General features: G+C 40.4%; 1 protein-coding gene across 1 annotated transcript; it reads right to left on the bottom strand.

Annotated features, from left to right (window-relative positions):
- Positions 1-1,056: 1,056 nt before the first annotated feature.
- LOC144061543 (transmembrane protein 121) lies at positions 1,057-3,860 on the bottom strand. The gene is made up of 2 exons (XM_077582097.1): positions 2,881-3,860; positions 1,057-2,757 (listed from the first exon to the last, which is right to left on the bottom strand). Exon 2 carries the CDS (start codon positions 2,581-2,583, stop codon positions 1,633-1,635), a length of 951 nt encoding a protein of 316 aa, XP_077438223.1. The 5' UTR covers positions 2,584-2,757; positions 2,881-3,860; the 3' UTR covers positions 1,057-1,632.
- Between the last annotated feature and the right edge of the window lie 20,486 nt (positions 3,861-24,346).

Here is a 24,346-nt window from a genome sequence, read left to right as displayed (position 1 = left end):
ATATACTGCAAGTTTGCATTTACCACAATGTGTTGCTTTTTACAAAAGCAAATTGTCGTCACTGACATAATTATGCACAGATTTAATTGAAAGGTGAGAAATAATGTTCACATTTACTGACATACAGACGCACTGGCACCAGTTACAAAAAATACGTAAGAAATGAATAACAGGCTTCCCCCTATGTGTCAAAATGGCTACTAAAACTTGATTTATACCAATATTTATCAGAAATATGCCTTTTCACTGTTCATTTGTCCATTTATCTTAAAAATGACCAAAAATGAGCTTGCCGACTCCCGTTCTCATTAGCTCAAATATAGAACCAGCTACTTCACCCTTGGGAAGCCAGTGTGCTTTAAATAATGTGAGGAGCCACAAGTGAGAGAGGCTTAAAGATCAAATGTGTGAATTCTATAGAGAATCCTGTTTTTAAATCTAGTTCACACTTCCCAATTAGCTGCTTTATAATTGATCTCCCCGTGCTGTTTGTTGTGAATGGTCCAGTTTCTTTACTTCCCCAATGCGATATACAACACAATTTTATGAGGTAATGTGATTTGTGCTATTTTAAATGGTAGGCAGAAAAAAATGCTAGGAAATAACCGACGTTGAATTAATCCGCCATCCAACTGTTTATTACTTGGGCAGTAAAGCCCTTGAGATATTATTTTTTGTATTGTCTCATGTTACCGGTACTTGGGATTTTTCCTGAAAACTTTGGCCAAGTTCTGAATTATGTCGTTCAAAGCATTTGACTGGTGGTTCCAGTTGGATGGATGGATGGATGGATGGATGGATGGATGGATGGATGGATGGATTGGACCTATCTATCTAGTAGATCGATCGACCACATTTTTTTCATGTTTTATTATTATTTTATTTTTCATGTTTTATTATTATTATTTTTGTATTTATCTGGTGCTCTACCTCATGTTTGTAGCCACTGTCAGTCAAGTAAAAGTTTTAACTGTAGATGCTGTTCTTCTCAGTACACCCACTCAAAACACCGATGGGAGGAATGACATTGCAAAATCACCACTTCAGCAATGAATCGGAAAAAAATGCCTACTTTATTTTGCAGCACAGGTTAATTAAAGACCTGCTGAATTTGACTTCAAAACAAAACACACATTTATTTAACTGTTCCAATGGTTTTGAAATGGCGTGATGCAAACCCTGTTCGTACAGAAGAAGGGCAGTACTTTATCAAAAAGTCACATAGAAAAGACACTTATGTCATCATTTTGAACAGTTATTTTCACATTACTTGGATTCCCTCTTTGTTTGCTCAAGTTTTGATGTAAAGCCCTCGACTACTAAGAAGACTCAAGCAAAACAAATACACACCACATCACACATTAGAATGAAACAGCCAGTTCAAAAATATATACTCTTGTATTACAGTTTTTTCTTGTACCATTGGAAAGATACACACTCAACTGAATTCACAGGAGGAAAGCGCTTCAACAAAGTCACAAGATATAAATTGCAACATGACTGAACTGGAGATGCCGACTAACCATCTTGTGTGCATCAGCATTCGGCGTTTTCAGACGATTGTGCACATGACCTAAAAAGTGTCAAACATTGTGCCCTGCCAGCATCTTGAGGGTCCTGCAGAGCATTTTGTCACGTGTGCTCGCATGTCGTCACCTCGGGCAGGGGTGTCTGGTCCTGGATAACCACTTGGGGAGGGGTGGGGGTAGGGCGGGCATGGGCCAGTGAGTTTTTCTGCAGCTCAACCCCGAAAGCAGGAGGGGCGCTTTGTAACTGTCTCCTGTACTGGACAAAGCTGCAGGTCTTTATGATGATCGCCAGAATGTTCTTTCCTATTAGGATCCCCGACACCCTGGCGTCCCTGTACAAAAGCATGTTGCCGCCACGGATAAAGAGCGTGATTATGTTTATAGTCACCAGGCTCAGGATTGGGTACAGGAGCATCTTATGGGGCACGATGTTGATACCTTGCATGCTGATCTCGCTCAAAGACACACAAGGTAGCACGAGGAGGAGGATATAGCAGTAAAAGAACATCAAGCCCTCCGCCCACAGAGGGAGGCCCTTCTTCTGGGGCTCCCACAGGTTGGCCTGAATGTCCAGAATGTCAAGCAAGTCCACCACTACCCAGAAGAGACGATTGCGGATCTCCTCGCGCTTCTTGAAGGCACGCACGTACTCCATGTGGTCGATGGCCACCAGCACCACAAAGAGCACCGGAATGCAGATGGAGAGCAGCAGAGTTAGCGCCTTCCTGGCCAGAGCGTCGAGGCTCTTCCGGTCAGCCTTATAGTTCTGATACACAAAGTAGACCTTGATCTCCAGCACAAAGATGTAGAGGAACCAAAGGATCATGGCGTACCCTCGCTTGGCCGTGCGCACCTCGGCGCCCACCCACACGGCCACGTAGCGCAGGACGATCAGAAAGCAGATGTCTCCCACCATCACCATGATGCAGATGCCAATCTTGCGCGGGCCGTGGTTCTGCTCCACCAGGTAGGCATCAATCAGCGCCATGCTGCTCATGATGAGGATGGTGGACAGGCACACGTGAGGCTTGTTGGTGGGAGGTGGGGGGACCATCCTTGCTGAGTTCAGGAGGAGGAGCTAAGTCCTGAAGAGGAGTGTCCTCAGTTTGACCAATGAAGACGCAGATAAGATTGTAGTGTTGCCCAAATGATTTCTGCTTTAGCCAGAATCCAGGAAACAAGAGCTACGCAAATCGACTCAGTCACTCTTGTCTTGTGTCCAAGCCACCTGCCAGGTAGACAGAAGCCTTCATTTAGTTAATGACGCTCAACTAGTGTGCCAGAAAGTTAATGGATGTCAGCATGAGACACCCTCATTAAATGCAATGCAACACTTGAACAAATTACTTACATGTCCTACTATTAGGGACAAAACATTACATTGCAGATTCACTTTCAACATCTGTGTTTGCCTAATCTTCAGAGATAAAGATTCATGTCAGTCCTCACTTGAGTCCCCCTTTGTACTTTATCCTAATGACTGGTGCGCAGTCATCCATGAGACTGTGCAGAGAGATCACAAAGCCCATCTGTAATCCACGGGAAAAGAAAGACAAAAGGATCCTCTTCCACTCTGACAGATGTAAATCCAGCACTTATAGATTTTCCTCTTCTTTTTTCAAAGAGCAGTCCCAAAATATTGCCGTTGTAATCCACTTACAGTTCAGACTGCATCAGCAGGAAGCATCTTAATGGTCTCAATCTCAGCCACTGAGGAGAATGGAGGTTATTTATATGTTGTGCTTGTTGAGCGTGCAAAAGCCCAGAAAGTTATTCAGAGTGGAAAGAGCTTTGCAGTAAGTCTGGATTTGAAAATGGGGTTTTTCTCTCAAGGAGTTTTTCTCTCCATCATTCAGCATCAGTGAAGTCAAAAGTACCGGTAGTAATGTCAATCTTGTCTTTCTTACCGAGCCTTTTGACGCCTTCACGGGAGGAAAATGTGCACCAAATGTGCCGCAATCTTTCTCCAGTCAGTTGTGTCTCGCAGAATTTATCAGGCTCGGTTGTCACTGTAAAGGGATCCCCTGAGCCCCCCTTGCAAGATCCCGCAACCTTTTCACTCTGCTGTTCCGGCTTCTTTGCTGTGCCAGGGACACCGGGATCAACAGCGACAGTGTTTGAGTCACCCTCGGCACGCTTTCCCAGCCCCAGCGGCCGCTTTGATACTCCAAAACCTCTGGTCGTTTCCCTGTGCACTTTCCAGCTCTCTCTGCAAAGTCGTAGATGCTCCCTGACGCACGCTCCTGGGGGTTTTCTCTCCTGCTCGTGCTGCCACCCTCCTCTCCCCTCTCCCTCTGCTCAAGTAAAGGCACTTGCTCTGTGGAGGTGATGCTCGGCACACCACAGCTGCAGAGAGAGAGAGAGAGCGAGAGAGAGACTTTTCCATGGGGTGATGAAATGCGGGGGGAGGGAGGACTTTTGCGGCTTAGCTGAATGCACAACTTCTCAGTCTAGCTGTTTTTTTTCTCGCCCCCTCCTCTCCCTCAAATTCTGTCTAGTACTGGTATCCCATTTTCCCAGGCTGTTTCTCGTTTGAGTCTAACAAAAAAGCCCCGTAACCTCCATCATTGAGCAGCTGATTAAGGCACTGTGCATTCTTGTTGCAGAGGTAGCGAATGAGAAGTAATCCTAAGAGGCCGTAATGGGTGAGAAGAGATCCTTTCCAAAAGGAATACATAAATTTGTTTTCCCTGATAACAGCATCCGCAATCAAGGAAACCATGGAATGAATTAGGGAAGGAGGCAGCCAAGATGGGCTCTCTTGACACAGAGATCTCCTATTGATCTGGAGGAAGAGCAGTGTATCAGAAGACTATGGGACAGGAGAGTGAAAAGAAAGAAGATTAATGGGAGGAGGAATTGTGGAAAGATACAATTGTGGTGAGAGAATTAGAAAAGATAAAAAACAGAAGTCATTGAAGCTAACTTACATGATTTTCTTGCGTGGCTGGAAAGGTTTATATGGTCAAAGGATTTGTTGCATACACTTTATCTTTGCCTTAATTGATTTGATCAGGGGCTGGATTTCTTTGTTCACATTGACTTTAAATTGTCCTAGAAAGAAATTTATTTGCTTCTAAGTTTGTTGTCAAGACCACACCAACCGAGACCAAGACATTATCGAAGACAAGACCGAGACAAAACCACGACTGAAAAAAATAAAAACAAACTGTATATATCAAAGAAAAATCACACACACTGTAAAAATCGGCAGTGTGGCACCGGAGCACGGGGTGGCGCTACTTTGTTTTTGTGTGCATGTGTAGCGCTTTTTCAATTTGGGCGGTGAATGTTTTTTTGATTCTGTGGAAGCCTGTAATGTGTGGTGGCGCCGAGCTCATTGTTTTTTTTTTCTTCCTTCTTAATAAAGTAAATCCGTGGACTGCCAGTTCTTTCGTGCTCTCCCGTTTTTTATTTTTTTGCTGTCCCACTGCGCCATCCATGGCCAATAAGCCCGCAGACGTTACAACCAGGGCTGGGCGATAAATCGATTTTGTGAATTAATTTGAGTGTTTTGTTGTGGACGATTAAAAAAAAATATAACAATGTTTTTTCCCCCCTTTCGTTGTGCCGCGCCTGCGGCTTTCGTCCCCATAGGCTTCCGTAGCTTTAGCTCTGCCAGTCATGTCCTCACACACACTCCATACGAGAGGAACACAACAACAGCAAACAAACTACAGCTAAAAAAAAACAGTTTATGATGTTATCATGGAGGAGTTATTTACAGAAGGAAGCATAACAAGAAAGGGGCACAATAAGAGCGATCACCAAAGTGGACACGTTGCACCTCGCTAATGATGTCATGGTCTGTGTTTTGGTTTGTTTTATTGGTCATGTTTTCCTAGTGTGTCTCCCTTTGTCAATGTCTCGTCAAGTTTTATCATGTCCTCCTGTGCTCCTGGTGTTACCCAATCAGTTCCCCAAGCCACGTGTGTCTTGTGCAGGTGTCTCTCGTTGTCTCGTTACTGCGTGTATTTAGTTCCCTGCTTTCATTCAGTCCTTGTCGAGTCATTGTCGCTGTCACACCCATGCTATGTCCTGTCGTCATCATTTCCTTGCTTTGCAGTGTTCCTGTTTGGTTTATTGCTTTGACTTGTGTTTTTGGATATTGTTGATTTTGTTATTTTCGCCAAGTACCTTGTTAGCCTTTTTCTTAATTAAATCCCCTTTTTAACTGCATCCTTGCCTGGCTGCTTTTGCTCCCTGCATTTGGGTCCTCCACCAAACTCCACCCTTCTGACAAATGATATGCCACCCGTGTATACGATGAGGAAGACTCGATTTCACCACTTGCTGAAAACGGAAGAACCCAGTTATGTGCTACTGCTACCTCGCCGCAAGTATATTGCTTAAGTTGCCCCACGGCATTTGCTTAGGCAGTGGTTATTTTGCCGTGACAAATCAAATGCTAGTGATATTTTTGCTCTGAATGGTCCCAATATTGGTCACTCGCCGAAGTGAGGAAATCTTTAGCCTGCCGTAATTGAATATTTTATCCTGATTGCTTATAGATATTTACAAGCTTGTGTGAATAGCACAAATGTGCACGTTTATGTCGTAACATGTACGCTATCTCGTCAAGACGGACTCTCCTTGCAAGCACTTACCGGTATGAAAGACACGCTTACTTTCACTCGCCGTGCCCGTGACGCTTATCAGCCTCTTCGTCGTCTGCGTCATAAAATCCTTATGAAATGTTGTATAGTGGGCTGGTAATGCTGTTAAAAGCCTATTTTCAGTGACAAAACAAATTGAAAAGTAAAAGGAGATCTATAGAAGGGGTAAACTTGGCGAAGCGAACTAATCACGGTAAAATAGCCGATTTGCGGCAGGCACGGGAGAACATGAAAACCCCCAAGTAGGCCAAAGCCCGGACTCGATCTCACGCCGTCAGCATTGGGAGGCGGATGTGCTAACCATTCATCCACCATGTCAACCTTGTTGTAAAATCAATCCTTGTTCTGTAGCTGAGTGCATAAATGAATGTTAGCTGTAATGTTGCCTGTTTATCGGAGAAATGCGATGTGAAGACAATGCAGACTGCCCTTGCGCTAAATATTGTTCTTGTCTTTGCTCCGGTGACAATAAAGGGGCAGCTATTTGCTTCTTCTATAGAGATACCCGCTAAAATCCAACAATCTTTATAGTATTTACCTGTAATCCACATCTATACGTGTCTAAACACCGCTAATTATAGAGCAAATTACTGTACTTTGTTTTTACCCATAATGCACTTTGTTTTACCCATAATGCATTGCTGTATAGTTAAATACTGTAAAAAAAAAAAATTGCTGTAATTTTTTACTGTAGATTTAACAGAAATTTGTTAGTGTATACGTAATGTAACTAGACCAGAGGAACTTTGGTGGTTGACGTTTATTTGAGTGTAGAAGAGTGACAGGGACTAAGAATATGAAGATTTTTACTACATTGCAAATTGAAATAACAGCCCTGGTATGTTTCCGTTGAGGATATTATATTATGGCATGTTTAAGAACTTAACAAGAAAGTCTAATTTGCCTCCCCCCAAAAAAGAGTTATTTAATAGGAAAAATAAAATACCATAATATTTATGAACCTAAAAATACTTTGTATTGGCTGATTGATACCAAAATCTTAAGTATCACAAAGATATTTTAAACATGTTCATGACCTTGACGAGAAATCAACATTCGAAACTTTCGCAAATGTGCGCACCGTCTACGGGCTTTAGCAAACTGGCAATTGGCTAGAAGATCTTTATTAGTGTACAAATTATTTTTGCTGTCTCGTCAAACATTAGAATGATCACAGTATGTGTAGCCTACTCATCATCAATAGTCGCGATGAACATAAGGGTTTCTTTCAAGCCTCTGTTTGCAGTTGCGTTTTTATTGTTACCGTGTGTGGGTGATGCCTTCGGCGCCACACCTGTCGCGAATCGCATCAGTAGTTTTTTGGTGCAACATTGGCAGACAGCCGGTGTCGGACTATTCACTTGCACATCTCTCCATGTGTTCAGTTGAAGTTTGCGCCGCCTATGTATTTTTCTTCTGTGATTGAATATATATCCTGTTTTACGTCTCCGGTACATCACTGTTGCTTTGTTTTGCATTTTTGTTTTTTCCGTAGTTTGTTTCTTTCCCCCGCCGTGGCTCTGTCAACCTATACCTTTGTTTGAAGTTAGAATGAGTTATTTCTCTGTTTGCACTGACATCTGGATGGCACGTTTTTGCTTTCTTGTTAGTTCTTTGTTTTTGGTATCTTCAGTTTTTTTGTTTTGTTTTTTGTGTACTATTCACATCATACAGTACATGTTCTTTTCGGGGGGTTAAATCTTGTTTTCAAATGTTTTTCTGGATCTATACTATATTTTCGGGCCTGCCCACCAACCCGCCCCCCACCTAATAAATATTAACTGCCGCATTTCACCGGCCGCCATGCGCACTTCCTTCCCCCGGCGCCAAAGGTTTCTTCTTTTCTTATTAAGATTGATTTATATATTATTTAACACAAAAAGGAACAAATGTATTTAATCCTTCAGAATAACACTTACCTGAAGTATTTTGCATTCCGCTGAGGTTTCATGTGACATCATGCATGATGATGGTTTGACCTCTGAAAGTTCTGGTCATTTTTCATCTTTATAATTTGGAGTCATGTCTGTATTTCTTCTGAATGAATAGAGGGCAAAAATCCACAGACCAAATCTAAAATGTCTTTCCGTTAGAGTGGGTTGTGCTGTAGCTGCAGAGTGGAGATTAAGTCTCAAAAGTAGAAGTAATGCTAAAAAGAAAGAAATCTATTTTGTCCTTATTGTGTATGTGCAACGCGGGGCTGTCATAGAAATATTCTGACCTTCTGGTGTGTTATAATATTTGTGGCTGATATGAGTGTCCTAAAATGCCTTGCGGTAATAGAGGTTGTTTCACTCTGCAATGCAGAATGATAACACAACTAGTGTCGTTTCGCCAGCTGGGCCAATTAGTGATAATCCCTCCTTAGAGAAACCAAACTGCTTTCATGATGACAGTATGAAGTCATTTACTACTCGCTTCATGAATCGCACGTTCTGAGAGGTCACAAGTATCGCTTTTCTATGCAGTTTGGTGACACTCTTCATCAGTCTGTGACTTAACATCATTGCGAGCAGAAGACGCAGATTTTTAGTTATGCAGATGATCACCGCGGATGCAGTGACAGCCAACATCTGCCATCCTGGTGTCTTCTATCCTCGTGTCTTTATCATTAGAGCGCATGGAGGCCTCATGTCTAAGAAACTGGGACAAATCAAAGCATTTGCTACTTTCTGTTTTTTAATCGCTCTTTACTGAGTCATGATGAATAAGCAAACTAGGATTCGTGCCATTATATATATTTTGGTTTTATGAGTCCAATGACAGGCCCTGGCAGATATTATTCAGTCCAAATGTTAAAATAAGCTAATGTTAGAGAAGGAGGGGGAGTATTTAGGGGGGGGACTGCAGTCTAATAAATGATCACAGGTCATCCCAGCCACTAACAAGAATTTGTCCTTGAGCCAGACGTGTAACTGCTTCCTGTTCAACCATGTACACGGAGTCACTCGAGCTAACGGCATCATTTTAACGTCTAAATTGTAAATTTAAATGACTGGCTGGCTTGTCGGCACCACAGGGGAGCTATCCCTGTCACTATAATAGTTGGACTCTCATAACAGCAGCAGGAGAGATTGATACGCAACCGCCGAAGTCCACGTTTGTTATTCCTTCCACATTGCACCTTGTAATCTATGATTTATGTCTTCATTTACATGCCTTTTTTGATTTACAATAGAGGCCAACACAATGTTAACCTCTCCATTAAAAAGGGCAGTTAACCTGAGCTTCAAAGAAAAGTCTCATCTCTAAAATATCCAAATTTATGCACACTCAGCATTTACTATTTTGTCTTTCTTTACTTTGTGAAGGTTAAACCAAAGGCAGCTGAACTTCTTAAAAGAAGATTCCACTTTGGGTCAAAACAGTCACACCGCAAATAGAAAGGATATCCTTGAGAGGACAACAATGAGTCTTTAATGTGAAGTGAAGCAAGTTTTCCTTGGGAAAGTAGATATCTTTACACAAAAGGTATTCACGGCAATCGTAATTGTAAGAGCCGCACCATCAATTCATATTTGTAAGCCCATTCTATAGCCTTACATACTACTTCCCATATTATAGCCTCCGCTCTGTTTGACAGATACTGTCTGCTTTGAATCATGAGCTGTTCCTTTCTTTCATACGTCTCCTCTTTCTGACACCAGTTGATCTTGTCTCTCCAAAAATGAACACATGAGGCTAATTTAGATTTTTCTGTTCATAAATGTTACCTTGCTCAAATTTATATTCAGGACAGTGTCTGCTATCAATCTCTACCTTCTCCAAAGCTTTCTCAATTTTATTCCTCTACAAAGAAAGGATTCCCTTTAGCGGTCTTGTTTTTCACGTTCTTTGAAAAAAATGAAGATATCAAGACCCACAGGCAAGCCACAACCAAAGGTGGCTGCAAAGACAGCGGGCAAAGCATCTCCAGGCAAAAAAAAAAAAATCCAGTCTTCAGGCACTTAATGACCACATCATATTCTCATCCAAAACATTTTTGGTATTACCATATCTGTTACTCCACTTATAATTAAAAACACTCGTCTCAAAGTCATATTTCATCATTGAAATAAATGAAAATGTCATTAATTTGTTCCAGCCTCATTAAAAAACTGCTTTTTTTCCTCCAAAAGCAAAATAGCACTCTACAATACATACTTTATAAAACATAGAGTAATAAAATAGATTGTATAAAACCATTGCACATCATGGTTAATTCATTATAATCCCTGTTGTGTGTGTGTGATTAGGGCACCGGGAGACAGTACAATACACTATTAAGGACACAAACACACACAAAAAAAAAGTCACACAACTACTGTAAACTGCAGTAATGTTCACAATAACAACACATTTGTATTTACTTATTCTTAATCTTAAACATATTTGAGTATGTGATGTACAATTTTGTATTCTGTATGTATGAGGTGGACGATTTCATCCAAATAAACTTTAGGAGGTGCGCCTGTTCTCATCGCGCCCTCTCCAGCCCATCCGGCCGCCTTTTTACTGTCCTTGGCTAATGGACAGGGACACTACATCATCTATGTAGAGCTCAGCAAACAAACAACAAAATAGATAATAAAATAGAAGCCACATTCCCTACAACATAAAGCATCCACAAAAGACAGGCAGAGGACGCAAAGTAAGCACTCCTTACGGCAGCAATGCTGACTTCCCCTGCTGGTTTTCCACCATCTTCAATTCAATTCCCTGCCTCTTAAATGTGGTATTTGCCTTTCTGCAAATATTTGAACATGGTTCCTCAAAGGTTTAGCACACACCTTTTTCAAAATGTGGTTAGCAATTCAAGTCTGCATACTACACCTTGAACTCTGAAAATACGTTCTGTATGGTTTCCCCTCTTTTGCTGAAGGATCTCAATTGAGATGATTATTTTCCTGTTAATCAGTGGTCAAGTTCAAGTGCTCCTTTGTTCTGTACATGCAGCATATTTTCTTCCATTTCTTCACAAGAACGTTTGCATATAAAGTAAATGCTTGTCATTGGTAATCACAGAACATTACCATTTAATGTCCCATGAAAATCTTCATGTACAGTCTATTTGTAACATAATTGAGAAAGAAGTTAATGTACCCCAAAGTGATGGTAGGCGTTTATAATACTGTTTACATTTTAAAGTGAAATTGAAGTCTTCTAATGTTTCAATAACTTTTTCAATCCTGTTTATTTGGTCGAGGGGAAAGGGGCTCTTTATCTGATTGGGTAACACCGCCACAGAATTGACCCTCCTATTATTCGGAATTGTTTACAAACATTGTATCTGGATTTACGAGAGCACAGGTGTTTGATGTCACAAATCCATCAAGGCCACCTTCAAGCAAATGCGATTGGACCATTTGGTGACTTTGAGAAGAAAGAGGTGGAACATACAGCTGTGGAAAATAAGAGCGACACTACTAGAACGAATTTAATTTTTGACCCGATTGTCACAACAAAGTAACTTCCACATACAGATTGCTGTTGATAATGTTGAGGGTCTTCTGCCCAGATTTAGTTATAACTGTTTGGATTTAGTCATAACTGTTTTAATTTCCTCAGTAGATCTGGGTGAGTGTTTAAATGATGTTTGGGGGGGACCTCCTCTATTTCCACATCAATAGACCATTTGTCTGTGGTTGAAGTCAATATGTATTGAATGATATGCTGTAAAAGTCGTATCTACTTCCGGCTGTCGTCATGTGTATTGAATGCTGTAAAAGTAGGAGGGCTGGGGGCGGTTTCCTGAGGATTTGGGCGTTTTATGATACTGCCTTTCAAGATAGGCTCCCACCATTGCTGGGAGCTCGCTTGTGTCCAGAATATTCTGTAAAATAAATCCTTCGAAGGAACTGTTCACCGATCTCCAGTCTGTATTCAGAAAATCAACATTCTCTCTACCCGAACAACAACGAACACGCGGAAGACAAAGATGGTCTTCTAACAATAATTAGTTCAGCTGCTAAAGTTATTGAAGATTATTTCATAACCGGGATGTGTCCAAACTAGAAACATCATTCTGCTGTGTCCAATCTGTCCCTTTTACACAGATGTCAATACGCTGCTTTTAGTGAATCCACCGCAGGCAAATCTTTGTAGCATTATAACACTAACATGACATTCGACCTCTGTGCAATGACTTCTGTGATACATACGACTTTGTTTTTCCTCCAATTGCGTATATAACGGTAGCACTGATCAACAGCCGTATGTCAAAGTGAAAAGCGACAAATCAAAGATGAATGAGAATGACTGAGACGTTCGCTTCTGCTACTCAGCTCAACGGTTCAACAGCAAGACGATCCACTTGCTGTTGAACCAAAGTTCCACCCACTAGACCTGAATGAATCCTTTTGATTTTAAGCCTGAAATAACTTCAACAAAAGTCCAGTTTCCTCGATGACCGAGAATCTACAGAGAAAAAGATTTACACGTTTTTTTTCTTTCCACCAGTTCATGTTCATCATCAGAGTCCTCGAGCTGTGTTGTGCGAGTGTCATGTCGGGCCATTGAAAGATTCTCTACTGAAGGGTCTGATTTATAACCTCATTCTTCTTTGTATTTTCCAGCAGTGGATGCCCTGTGGCAGTGTGCAAGGTGACTCGTGTTTGTCGCGATATGGTCGTGTGGGGTTTGTTTCTCAGGTTCTCCTCACACATTACATGAGTTGTAAACACACGTTGATTTCTTTGTCCTCATTATGTGTTAAGATGATACATTTAGTGTCTCCTAGTGGTCACAGTTATGGAAAGAGAGATTCTCGATTGGATCAAAATGGCCTTAAAAATGTTTCAATTAACAGAACAGTTTAATGTTGTTATTTGGGATGAAAGTTACACAAAGCATTGTGGTGTTTAAATGGCTGTCGTGTTGTATGAACCAGAAGCTGAATAAGGTTTAAGCAAGGTGGTGACCTACTGGACAAGCACGTCACCAGTCTGAAGCTTTCGGAACCCTCTTAGCCCCACGTGCTAGCCCCTCTCGTTTCGGCATGGAATAAGCCCGCAATTACCACAGGTCCAACAATCCGTCAATGACGCACGCCCATTTTGTTGACGTTTAACGATTGATGAGAAACTTAGAAAAATTGACAGACTAAGCATTGGCTATTTCATATTAAATGCGGTTCGGCTTGAAATATTGATGATGACGGAAGGGTTTTCCAACTGAATGACTGACGTTTAGAATTTAATAACGCGCCCACCTCTGGCAATTACATGGTGGAATATATTCCAGGAACTGGAGGTTTGCGGCTCAAACATACGGGAATGCGTTGGCGTACTGTACGTACCATTTATTGTAACTTGAAAGATTATGACATCTTTTCAGCGCATTTAGCGGACGAGTCCACAGCATCGCTCAGATGAGAGAATTTCTTGATTATTCACCATTTTGAAGTCCAATTTCAGATATTTGCTTTTTATTTTTTAGTCATTTAAATTTGTATCAAGCAACATGTTAAGGATCAGTAATTATTGCATTGGCTACACTTAGGTTAGGTTAGGGTCCTAAAGTCCTTTGAAGATTATAAAATTGCATTCTACAGCAACCTCAGTATTGTCTACAACAACCATAACAAATGTGTGTAACTTTGGTAAAATATTGATATTTTATTGATAATATACATGTGTTTTAAACTGGTAAAATATCTTAGGGTCAAATTGACCCAAAAGACCGCCAATGTGTACAACATGTATACAGACGCTCCCCACCTTACGAACGAGTTACGTTCCGGACGATCGTTCGTAAGGTGAATTTGTTCGTAAGTTGCTTCAGTGCTATATTTTGTATTATAATTTATGTTTAAAGCCTATATAAGTATATTGAAGGTTTATATAAGTATGTTTAAGGCTTGTACAAGTAACCTGCATTGGTTTGTACTGAAAAAAACTTAATAAAATGGAGAGAATACGTACAGTACTGTACTACGTATGTTAGAGAGAGAGAGCGAGACACACACAGTATGTACATGTACGTAATAAGATAAATAAAATGAAGTTTAACTTACTTTTGGAAGATGTACTCGATGCTTAAGGAGATGATGGAGGAGGAGGAAGAGGAGGATTTTATATCATGAGGGATTCTTCGTCGTCGCTGGAATCGGCTTCAAAAGTTATTTCCTGCTTCATGGGGACCGGCGTTTCTTTCTCCTCCTCCTCGCCACGTTGCTCAGCCTCCAATGAGCTCTCACAGCGCCAATCGTCGGTATTAGCGGCGGAAAGAAGCACTACACGCAATACAAAATCTTACTTACAGCATTTCTTTCCAAACATTTTTCGACATACTGTACGCGCAGAAATGTTCGTATGTACCGTTGTTCGCAACTCGAATGTTCGTAAGTAGGGGAGCGTCTGTACAGGATTTTGAAAACATAACAATGTGTTAATTTTATATTTACCCAGTTGCACTCATTAAAAAAAAAATCATGTTGGTCAAATTGACCCTAAAGATAATAGCATTATTAAATCAGCCTATCTATAACATTAATTCATTTTTAATTTTAATATAATAATCAAATTTGGCAGGAAGATGGAGCACCAACTGTGCACTTTTACTTTGAAAATCAAAGGTCTTACAAACCCTGTGTGAGATGTACAGCAGTCATTCCCCCCAAACACACTAACCATGTAGCAGGTAGGACTTTTCTGTATTGATGCTTAGAGAGTAGAGTGGAGGAAACAGGCATCATCCTCGGACTTACAACATATACATTCTAATCTTTATATTCACAAGAGAGATCAATATGAAACAAATGAATTTCTGGTGCCACTACGCCGCAAATGTCGAGATTCATGAATTCCTTATTGGTGTTCGGCAGTCAGAAATCACGTGTCAGCAAATTGTGGGAAAGGAATGTGCAAGAATGGAGAATTTACATCACCAAAGACGATTTGTACATGAAGCATAACTGTGAAAATGGGACACATAAATCACATTAGCTGTAACACTCTGCCATCGATTACCGACAGGAAAACAAATGGGGGCGTTAAGGCTTCCCATCTTAAACAATCCCATAAGGCTTCTAACCACCAATTGGGGAACATGAAATAGATGAGCTAAGGTGCTCCCATGGGGCTATTACGTCCGACAAATAGATGGACTGCCCTCTTCCCCGTCAGGCTTCCAGGATTTCAGTTTCTGTCATTTGAGAGTTAACGCCAACAACATTTGAAATGTATATATCAGTGTGATTCAAATTATTCTATATTCAGCTGTTGGCAGATTGATCTTATTCCCTAAGGAAGAGAATAACTGGAATTTTATTTCCGCAGTCAAAGAAAATCAAAAGATTGAAGTTATCTTCACATACAGGAGTTGTGAAACTACCAAAGGATGTGGGGGGAAAAATTCATCAGAGGAAAACATTCACTCAGATTTTCATTGATTAATGTATAATAACTTTTACCGTCCACAGGAAAACCAAATGAAACAGTGCTCCTAATTATTACTCATAAGCACAGATTGTCTTCACAAAATGTATCAAATTGTTCAGTCGACAACATATCCTCTGAAAAAGAGCTTTTGATGTCCTGAATAAAATACAGCCACGTCGGCAGAAACAAAAGCATCCATACTAATTAACTGTTGCAAATGATGATTTATGCCAGTGCAAAAGTCCCTTTTTTTTTTTCCAAACCTCTTTGGTTTATCATCACTGCCACTAAGCAGTATAAGAGAGCTGATAATGATGAGAAGTTGTATGCATCAAAGTGGGCCTTGGAAAAAGTTCAATGTCAGACCCATTGAAAATGAATGGGGAAAAGTTGACATCTGATGTTAAATTGGGTGAATAAAGCTAAAGCATTCCCACAACAAAGGAAGTGCGAAAGAAACGTTGAAACTGACAGGAGATCAGTTCATGTGTTTTAGCCTTGTTCGGCTATTGAAGTTCACTTCAATTTGTGGGACTTCGTGCCTTACTGATGTGATACTGGTGTCTGCATTGTCAAAATGGTAGTGGCCTTTTTATTGAAAGTAAATCCCGAGATGATGGCAATAGTGAAATCAATGTCACTCATGGATGCCATGCTTTTGATGAGGTGATTAGGCTACGCCTTCTCCTGAAAGGCTTTTTGTTAACCTGTCTGCTCTCTGCACTGCTCACTTAAATATACTCAATGGTACAAAACAAACCCCACAGAATAGTGTATAAATAAAATGAAGCGTTTCCTTAACGTCTCCATGGATCTCCGTCTGGCCGGTGTTACGATGAAGATAAACAAGATTGTGTTGTCCAAGCAAACTAGCGCGTTCTTTTCGGCGCTGTGTAATGCAGTGATTTGTTTTACAGCCTTATTAGATTTGGCCTCATTGATGAATTTTCTGTTTACGCAGAGGCCTCCGTGCGGTTGTCCGGGCTGGACTCTATCGAACGCGGCACGATGATTTGGCCATTTGCCCATTTAAACGTATTTGAATGTAAATGTGCCGCATTAATCAAAGTGTCAACAGGCTAAATTAGAATGTGCGGGAACGATGTACCTATAATCCTCGGAACGGGCAAGTCATGTCGTCTGTTAGGACCGACAAGGATGTATGGTGGGATAGTGTTGAAATCTTATTCCTCACTTGGTTCTACTTAATTTAGCACAAAAAGCAGACAATCCGCCTTTCGTGACAAAACAACAAAGAAATCCTGCATGTCCGTGTTGTTCTTTGTATAATCTTGATAGAAATTCAAGATATCGCAGACTCACTTAGTTTGAGATCAAAGCACATTAGCAGCATGTGCCGCGGCGAGAGACGGGGCTCTGCAAACAGCTGCACTAATGTTGCACCATGACTGACAGTAGCCATTAATCACTCAGTGTACGGGCGATGGGCTTGTATAATCATTGAAGCTTACGCAAATATAATTCTAAAATCTATGGCCGGTAAAAGTGAGTTGCAGTAGACGGAGGACGGTTCGCGGGGTTGTAATCGAGAGCGTTAATTTAAGTGAAGCTCCTCGTTGGGAGCAGCTGGAGGGTTGTTAGAATTTAATCAAGTAATGAAAAATGAGTCCCTAAATTTAGCTTTTACTTAATGTTAGACATATTTAATTAATTTAAGTAAACGTGAGAATTAGCTTGAGTAGTAACGGGGGCAAAAAAAGTTCATATAACTGAGGTGAATACTCGATTAATAAAAAAAACTGTCAGACATTGATTGCTCTACCAGATGGTTCTGTGTTTTCTTTTCATAATTAATACAGTCATAATTAAGCTGCTGCGATTGGCTGGCGACCAGTCCGGGGTGCACCGCGCCGCCTGCCCAAACTTGATCAGGTTAGGCTCCAGCGCACCCGCGACCCAAATGAGGACAAGTCAGATAGGGAAATGGATGGATGGTGATTCAAATGCAAAATGGATGCGTATACAAGACCTGGTCTCATAATTGTTTTGATGCTGTTTTGAAGTAAAGAGGAGCCCTATGAAGGTTAAAAATCCACAAGGTCTTAATGTTTGTAATTTGACAAGATTTTGGTGGCAAAAATAGGTCTCGAAAGTCATACAAAATGCTCATTTCGTATGACGTCATGTAAGACCTCAGCGTTTATTGTCTCTCCATTTTCCAGTGGTTACAGATAAATGTAGACTGTCAGATTATATATATTTTGCTGTGAAAAGGAATTTATTGATATTATTATTAATTATTTATATCATTATTTATATAATACACTGCATTACATTGCTGCCATTGTCTTTTTTAGTTTTATTGCTTTTTTTTTCTCTCTCTCTCTGTCCATCCCCTCATTCTGTCCGACTGCATTTTCCAATTGACATCCATCACGATATTAATAACCACAGAGGGAGTACGTCAAACTCCCCCGTCGCACAGAGAAACTGTTTCGGCAACAAACGGTATACAGATCCTCCATTCTGCATGACCAAGCGGCTGGGACAGGTTAAAAAGAAAATGAATGTTACCTCGGAAAAGGATAATTACCATTTGAAATATTTTTTGTTGTGGAAAGTCCTCAGCCCTTCAAAACAGTCAAGTAGGTGTGATAGGTATATGTCTGCTTTGGAGCACAAAAAAATGTTGTGCACTACAAATTCTGTGTAGCAACAAGTGACCTAAAAAGAAGTGCTGTATCTACTAGATGGAATATCTATTTCAGTTTTGTGATGAAACACAAATTGTTTGTGTGCTTTTTAGAATGTGAAAGTGGAAATTTAAACAGTACATCAGACGAGCAAGTGCTGGCCTACCAAAGTTGGTCATAAAAAAAAAAAAAAGCCCTGCTTTGCCACCAGACATCATTAAGCAGAAAAAGATGCAAGCTATTTTGAGGGAGGGGGGGAAGAGTGCCTTAATATGAGAGTAGGCAGAAAGAAAAATTTTGTGACGTTTCAAAAAGCCTTGCACATATTTTTCTTGTCATTACAGTAAATGGTGTGAGGAACCAGTCCGCTTCAGCGATCAAATGCCAATACTACTATCAGGGTTAGTAACTGTGATCTGCCTTGTATCATGTCAAAAACTTTTTGCACTGCGGAGTGGGGAAAATCCACATTGACTAAAATAGCAAGCGGTGTGTTTAAAATCATCAAAACATCCTTAAAAGAAAGTTTGTTTTGCAAGATATTCTCTTCAACAGGATGTTTGTATTGCTGGGCCATGTACAAGAAAAATGTTAGCAGGGCAATTTGAACGCCTCCTTTACGCCTGGCAGAGTCGAGGGAGACGGGGGGGATTGTAAATGGGGATTGCCCCACATTTGTGGTTCCTAATGCTCGAAAACGATGCTGAAAGCATCCAGCATTCTACCCTTTCGCTTCTTCATGAATCTTGAATGCTAAAAAATGAATTCTGACTTTGACTTCACATAGTTTTTTTTATAGCAGTATTTTCAGAAATACTGAAGCGATGTCCTTAATTCAAGTTTCCCCAGGACCCTTTTTGTTGAATCAACTGGCTTTGAAGGGAAGTGAGGTTTCCTCTCAGCCATGCAGGGGAGACTCTGAGGCCCTTTGGCAGACTCCCAAGCTTTCACATCATGTTTTCAATGACCAAGACGGTGAAAAGTCCAAATAGAAAGCGGCATTATCCTGCCTCTTAGACTGTGAGCAAAGTGGTGTGTCTCTTGACTGCAACAGACGACAGAGAAGAGGACAGAACTATCTATTGAGGTTGTGTTTCCTTTTATTCTAAAAGTAACAGGATTGACTGAGCATCCTCGTGTTACCTGTAGAGATCCGCAGGGACTATGTTTACTTGCAGTCAACATTCGGGTTAAAGTAAAAATTTCAGTTCGGGATAACCCGTTTACATGTTTGAGTGGGTCACTCCTGACCTGCATACATATTCCGATCTAAACTGACGCACGGGCAACGCAAATAGACGTCATTTCCACTCTTACCTTTCTACGGTCAATTAAAGTCAATGTATTCAAGTAAGGCTTGTTTAGCGACTAGCAATGTAAGATGGCCGCCGCGCATACATGTAATTCAGACAAAGATTCCAGACCAAAGTTCCGTTCAAAGGAGGTAAATATTAATATACTTTTATATGAGCAAACGTCGTTCACATTTTTTAAAACGTGAATAAAAGCATATACGGGTTTTTACACATGTTTTATATGGCCTTTCAAAACACGGGTTTTAACTGCATATAAACAGTCAGTGAGGTGTGTTAGAGGCTAATTATTTATCCTCTTTTGCGTGTTCCAAAACATTGAAGATAGACTTCTTGTGAGAAAAACTCCTTGCAAAGATGATTTATTACAGAGAATCTCCGGTCACACAACACTGAACATCATGTAAAAGGTGGAATTCCAGGGTGCGTGTGTGCCCCCTCTTTTGCGGAATACAGCTTTTAAAGAATCCAAATCCGTAAGAGAACACCTATTCCTCCTCCCATCATGAATAAGTAAAACAGATTGGTTCTCACACAATATGTTACATAATATTATTTTCGTACACAGTCCGCAGCTGTGTTCATCTTTTTAGACAAAATATACTCTCAGGGTACTTTTCGTACTTTTTCCCAAAACAATATCTCACAAACAAATTGAACTGGATTTAGAGTGGCCGTGAGTGATGGTGCTCTCAGGGTATGTGTGTGGCAAAATCTGTTCTCACGAACAGAATGTGTGAGAAGGAATTTTTAGACAAAAACAAGGTTAAGGTCAAATTATACTGGGTTCAACACTATTTCACCTACTCTACACATCTATAAAACATTTCAACATGGTTAATATATGAAATAAAGAATTAAAAATGTTAATAATGTATAACAGGTGCCTCAAATATTTGGTTCTTGATGTACACTGTCTAAAACATGAGCGACCCTTCTCTGTTCTTCTACATGTGCGCTACACAACCTTCAGAATGATTTTAGCAGAACTACATTTCCATCTGGTCAGTCTCTCAGTGAATTAAAAGTGGCCCTTGTATTTTAATATCATTTTTAGTTTACACAATTAGTTATTATTTCAAATCTTTCCCTTGACAAGAAGCTTTAAAATCACTCGGCCCTACTTAAGATCATTTAAATTAATCAGCCTAGTTTTAAGCTTTGTTCAAATGCTGCATGTGAGAGGTTTTTGATCGAACAAGAGTATTTTACTGTCCTTCTCATGTTAAGCCCGAGATTGAAGTGAAATAATTATTTAATGCTTTCAGTGCCATAGCTGCTGCCTATGCTCGCTGATTATAAATGTGGTTTAAGGTTGTATTGGGTGAACAAAAAAAAAAGGTTCAATGCAAGGACGTGAGGGTAAACGCGGCATTGTATAACAGTTTATTGGCCATTTATTATTCCGAATTCTGATTATGTGGATTGTTTGTGTCCACATGAGCACAATCTCTAATCTCATTTAGAAAGGTGAACAGTTTATCACAGACTCATGCATAAGCAATTAGATGAAACATAATGACTTAAACATCAGCAAGGCTACTCAAGGGTAATTAATCAAGTTGTTTCAACGCACAGGAGCTGCATCTTAAGTTTTAGGTACGATTATTCTTATTCAAGTTAAAGACGCAATAAAGGCACACTGACTAGACAGGCATTCGGTGTGAAAGCACAGTGTGCGTTCTAACTTCTCCCCCTTCAGGATGTGCAGCTCAGCCTCTTTGACTGCAGCTCTCGTTTTAGTACAGACATGTCAGCCAAAGCTGAATCAATTTCTCCAGCGGCAGCTCAAGTCCGTTTACATTTTTCAATTCATTTACACTCATTATCTGGAAATAGCCGGAGGCAGAAGCAATCTTAGAATCTGTATTATTGAGCCCTCAAAATCATTTCTTGTCGCGCTGTTTCGGTTTTGCATTGATGTCATCGGCAATCAGGAGAATGGTTACCAGCAAACATGGAGTAATGGCTTGTCGGGATTGGTTGATGGTTATTTCGACAGTTGTGGTTATTACAAAAACTATGTTGCTTTCTGACTTGATTTTGTTTGTTTGTTTTACTTATTTTTTTATTATTATTAACAGATTACTTTGAGGTTCACGCTAACTAAAACACAAGAGATACAGGAATGCAATAGTCAGTTTGGACAAATAAAATTCCACAAAATTCTAGAAATTCAAATTAAGTCATTAAATCATCTGTACTCTTAATATTTTTGGTTAAACCTGACATTTTCATAGTAATTCCCCAGTGTAGGGGTCCTCGGTTTGTATGCATACAAACATGATAATACACAAATGAATAAATTCTGACCTTGAAGTTTGTAGGCCAGAAAACAATTAAGTTACAGTACCAGTTTTTTTTTTTTGTACCAAAAGGCACACTTGAAATCCTTAAATTTTATCAAAAATTGACAGAGCTCGTTGTAATTGGGAGCACCTTTTTATATGGATGCATGTTGACTTTTCAGGTTGTCGTCTTTAATTCAAATTCCTTTGTTTGCGTTCACCTTCTCACCGGCATCTAATCCCAAAGGTGTCTATGATTTCGTCATACTGTTTCCGTGTCTAAGAATTGCCGTTAACGTATTCCTACTAGCCTAATTCTGCTATAGACCTAACGCAAGCTGAGTTTTTCTGGCGGTATATTTCCAATGTTACAATGTGGGACTGGACCGACAGCAAAAAAGGTTAAATGGTCAGTGCATTGAACTCTGAAGATAGCATTTAGCATTAGCCAAAGCAAGACTCGTTGCGCTAACCAATAGAATAGTGCTAAATCTATCAAATAAACATATGGTACAATTAGAATAAAGGATTTAACACACAGTGCTTCGCAAAAGTAATGTGCTTTATAACCCAAAATGCCTTATGTAAAATAAATATAGAGACCCGTTCATTGACTTGTGCCTAACAATACGGTGCACCCAAAGGTCCAAATAAGTATGCTGTGTTGAAGAAAAGGATCTTTTCTTCCGTGTGTATGTTTTCTTTCGGGTAGTGTTGGTTATCCGAATGCAGGCTGGAGATCGATGAACAGTTGCTTCGAAGCTTTTATTTCTACAGAATATTATGGGCACAAGTGAGTTCCAGACAATGGCTGCAGCCTCTCACAAGTGCGAAGATTACAGCGGACTTACAACATTCTTATACTATCTTGAAGGCCCCAAAAAAAGCCCCCAGCAAACAGCCCACCCGGAGTTCACCGGACATGAGATACTTTGAAGAAATCATACTAACACATTGACTTCAACCACAGACAAATGGTCTATTGTTGTGGAAATAGAGGCGGCCCCCCAGACAAGCCGGCAGCTGGACAACACTCACAAAGACACATCCACAGATAAAAGTTCTACTGAGGAAATAAGGAAATTAAAACAGTTATGACTAAATCTGGGCAGAAGACCCTCTTCAGCCGGTAACTAAGCATGCCTTCTTATGCTGACATATTCTTATGCTTCGTGCAGTTTGTATCCTGGAAATATAAACCCAGGTGGTTATATTTGCATGACCCTCTGTTTCATGCAAATATACACCCAAGAGGCATTGAGCAGGCTGAGATGACATCAGAACAATCTGAATGGTTGCTTGCCATGCTCAGCTTTAAATACCATGACTCTATTGCCACTTCACTGCATTCCTTTGTCTCTCAGGGGCAAATCTTGGATTTGAATTTATAGTGGTCCTCAGCTCCCAATAAGAATATTAAGAATAAGGAACCTTGCCGTTAGTATGTTACCACATGAATAAAAACAATGATGACAGTGGGGTAGAACTGTTGTGCCTCATACAGCATATTAACATCTGCAGAGCTGATTGAGCTGGTTGAGGTTACTCTTAAGAACTCTTAAAACATCACCTGAAAAATAAGACACATTGGGCCCGTCCTAATTTGTCACGGTTTATGCGGTCCACGGAGGGACGAGGTTTCCCGCTATATCACTTTCTCAACCTTCGGTAAAGCATGGTAAATTCCACTCGGGGGGGAAAAGTTATAATTGAAAGAATAAAAGTGTTTGTGTCTCTGTTGACTGAAATTGTTTTCTTCACACATCTAGTAGATAATTGCTTGGACTGTCTCCTCACCGACACTGGCAATGGCCACCGTCACACTCTGTTAGCAGGATCATGTAATGGCTGTGTATGAGCTGATTGTGATACTGGCCAGTTAAGGCTGAACAGCAGATGGGCTGGAAACTGAAGTGATGGTCCTGGTTATTAGTTCACACAGAGGATAGCAATTGTTTGGTGTCCTGATCATGATTACAAATTCTGGACTCAAAGAGTAAACATTTGTTCAACGTGTGTTTCGCTGATGAAGAAGAATACACAACAAAAGACACGCTGCTTTTTATGATTGCTTTTCTGTTGCCCCTGATGCCTGAGTAGGCTACATAGTGGTTCCACGTGTGCCAGGCTGTTGTGCCAACTCTTTCAGCCTCCGCCTAAGGCTGGTATCTTTGAAACTTTCTTCATCTGTACCCAAGCCAGATTCTCTTTTCCTCTCCCCGCGGTTCTTTCTGCTGCAATCCATCTTTGCTTGGTCTTCTCTTATGCCTTGGACTCCATTTCCTGGAAGTCAACTTAACCTGCTCAGCACAGCCAGCCTCATTCTCGTAACCTGCCTTGATTCATTTTTCTATAAATCTTTAGACCCGCACTTTGTCTACAGATACTGCGTCCATTTTAAAAGGAAAGCTGGTCTTTGGCTTGTTAGTTTCTTATAAAAATGCCGAGGTAATAGACCAACTGAAAATATTTATTTAATTCAGATCAACTTAATATTTTTTGGAGTCAGTCAACTAAATATTAGAACCTGTAACGGGAACACTGTAACTGTAAATTAATGTACAGTGCAATTGTATAAGTTTAATTA

The sequence above is a fragment of the Vanacampus margaritifer genome, chromosome 12 (genome assembly GCF_051991255.1).
Source record: "Vanacampus margaritifer isolate UIUO_Vmar chromosome 12, RoL_Vmar_1.0, whole genome shotgun sequence".
NCBI classification, from domain to species: domain Eukaryota; kingdom Metazoa; phylum Chordata; class Actinopteri; order Syngnathiformes; family Syngnathidae; genus Vanacampus; species Vanacampus margaritifer.
The sequence above is the reverse complement of the archived record's forward strand: the minus strand, read 5'-3'. Positions and strand labels throughout refer to the sequence as shown.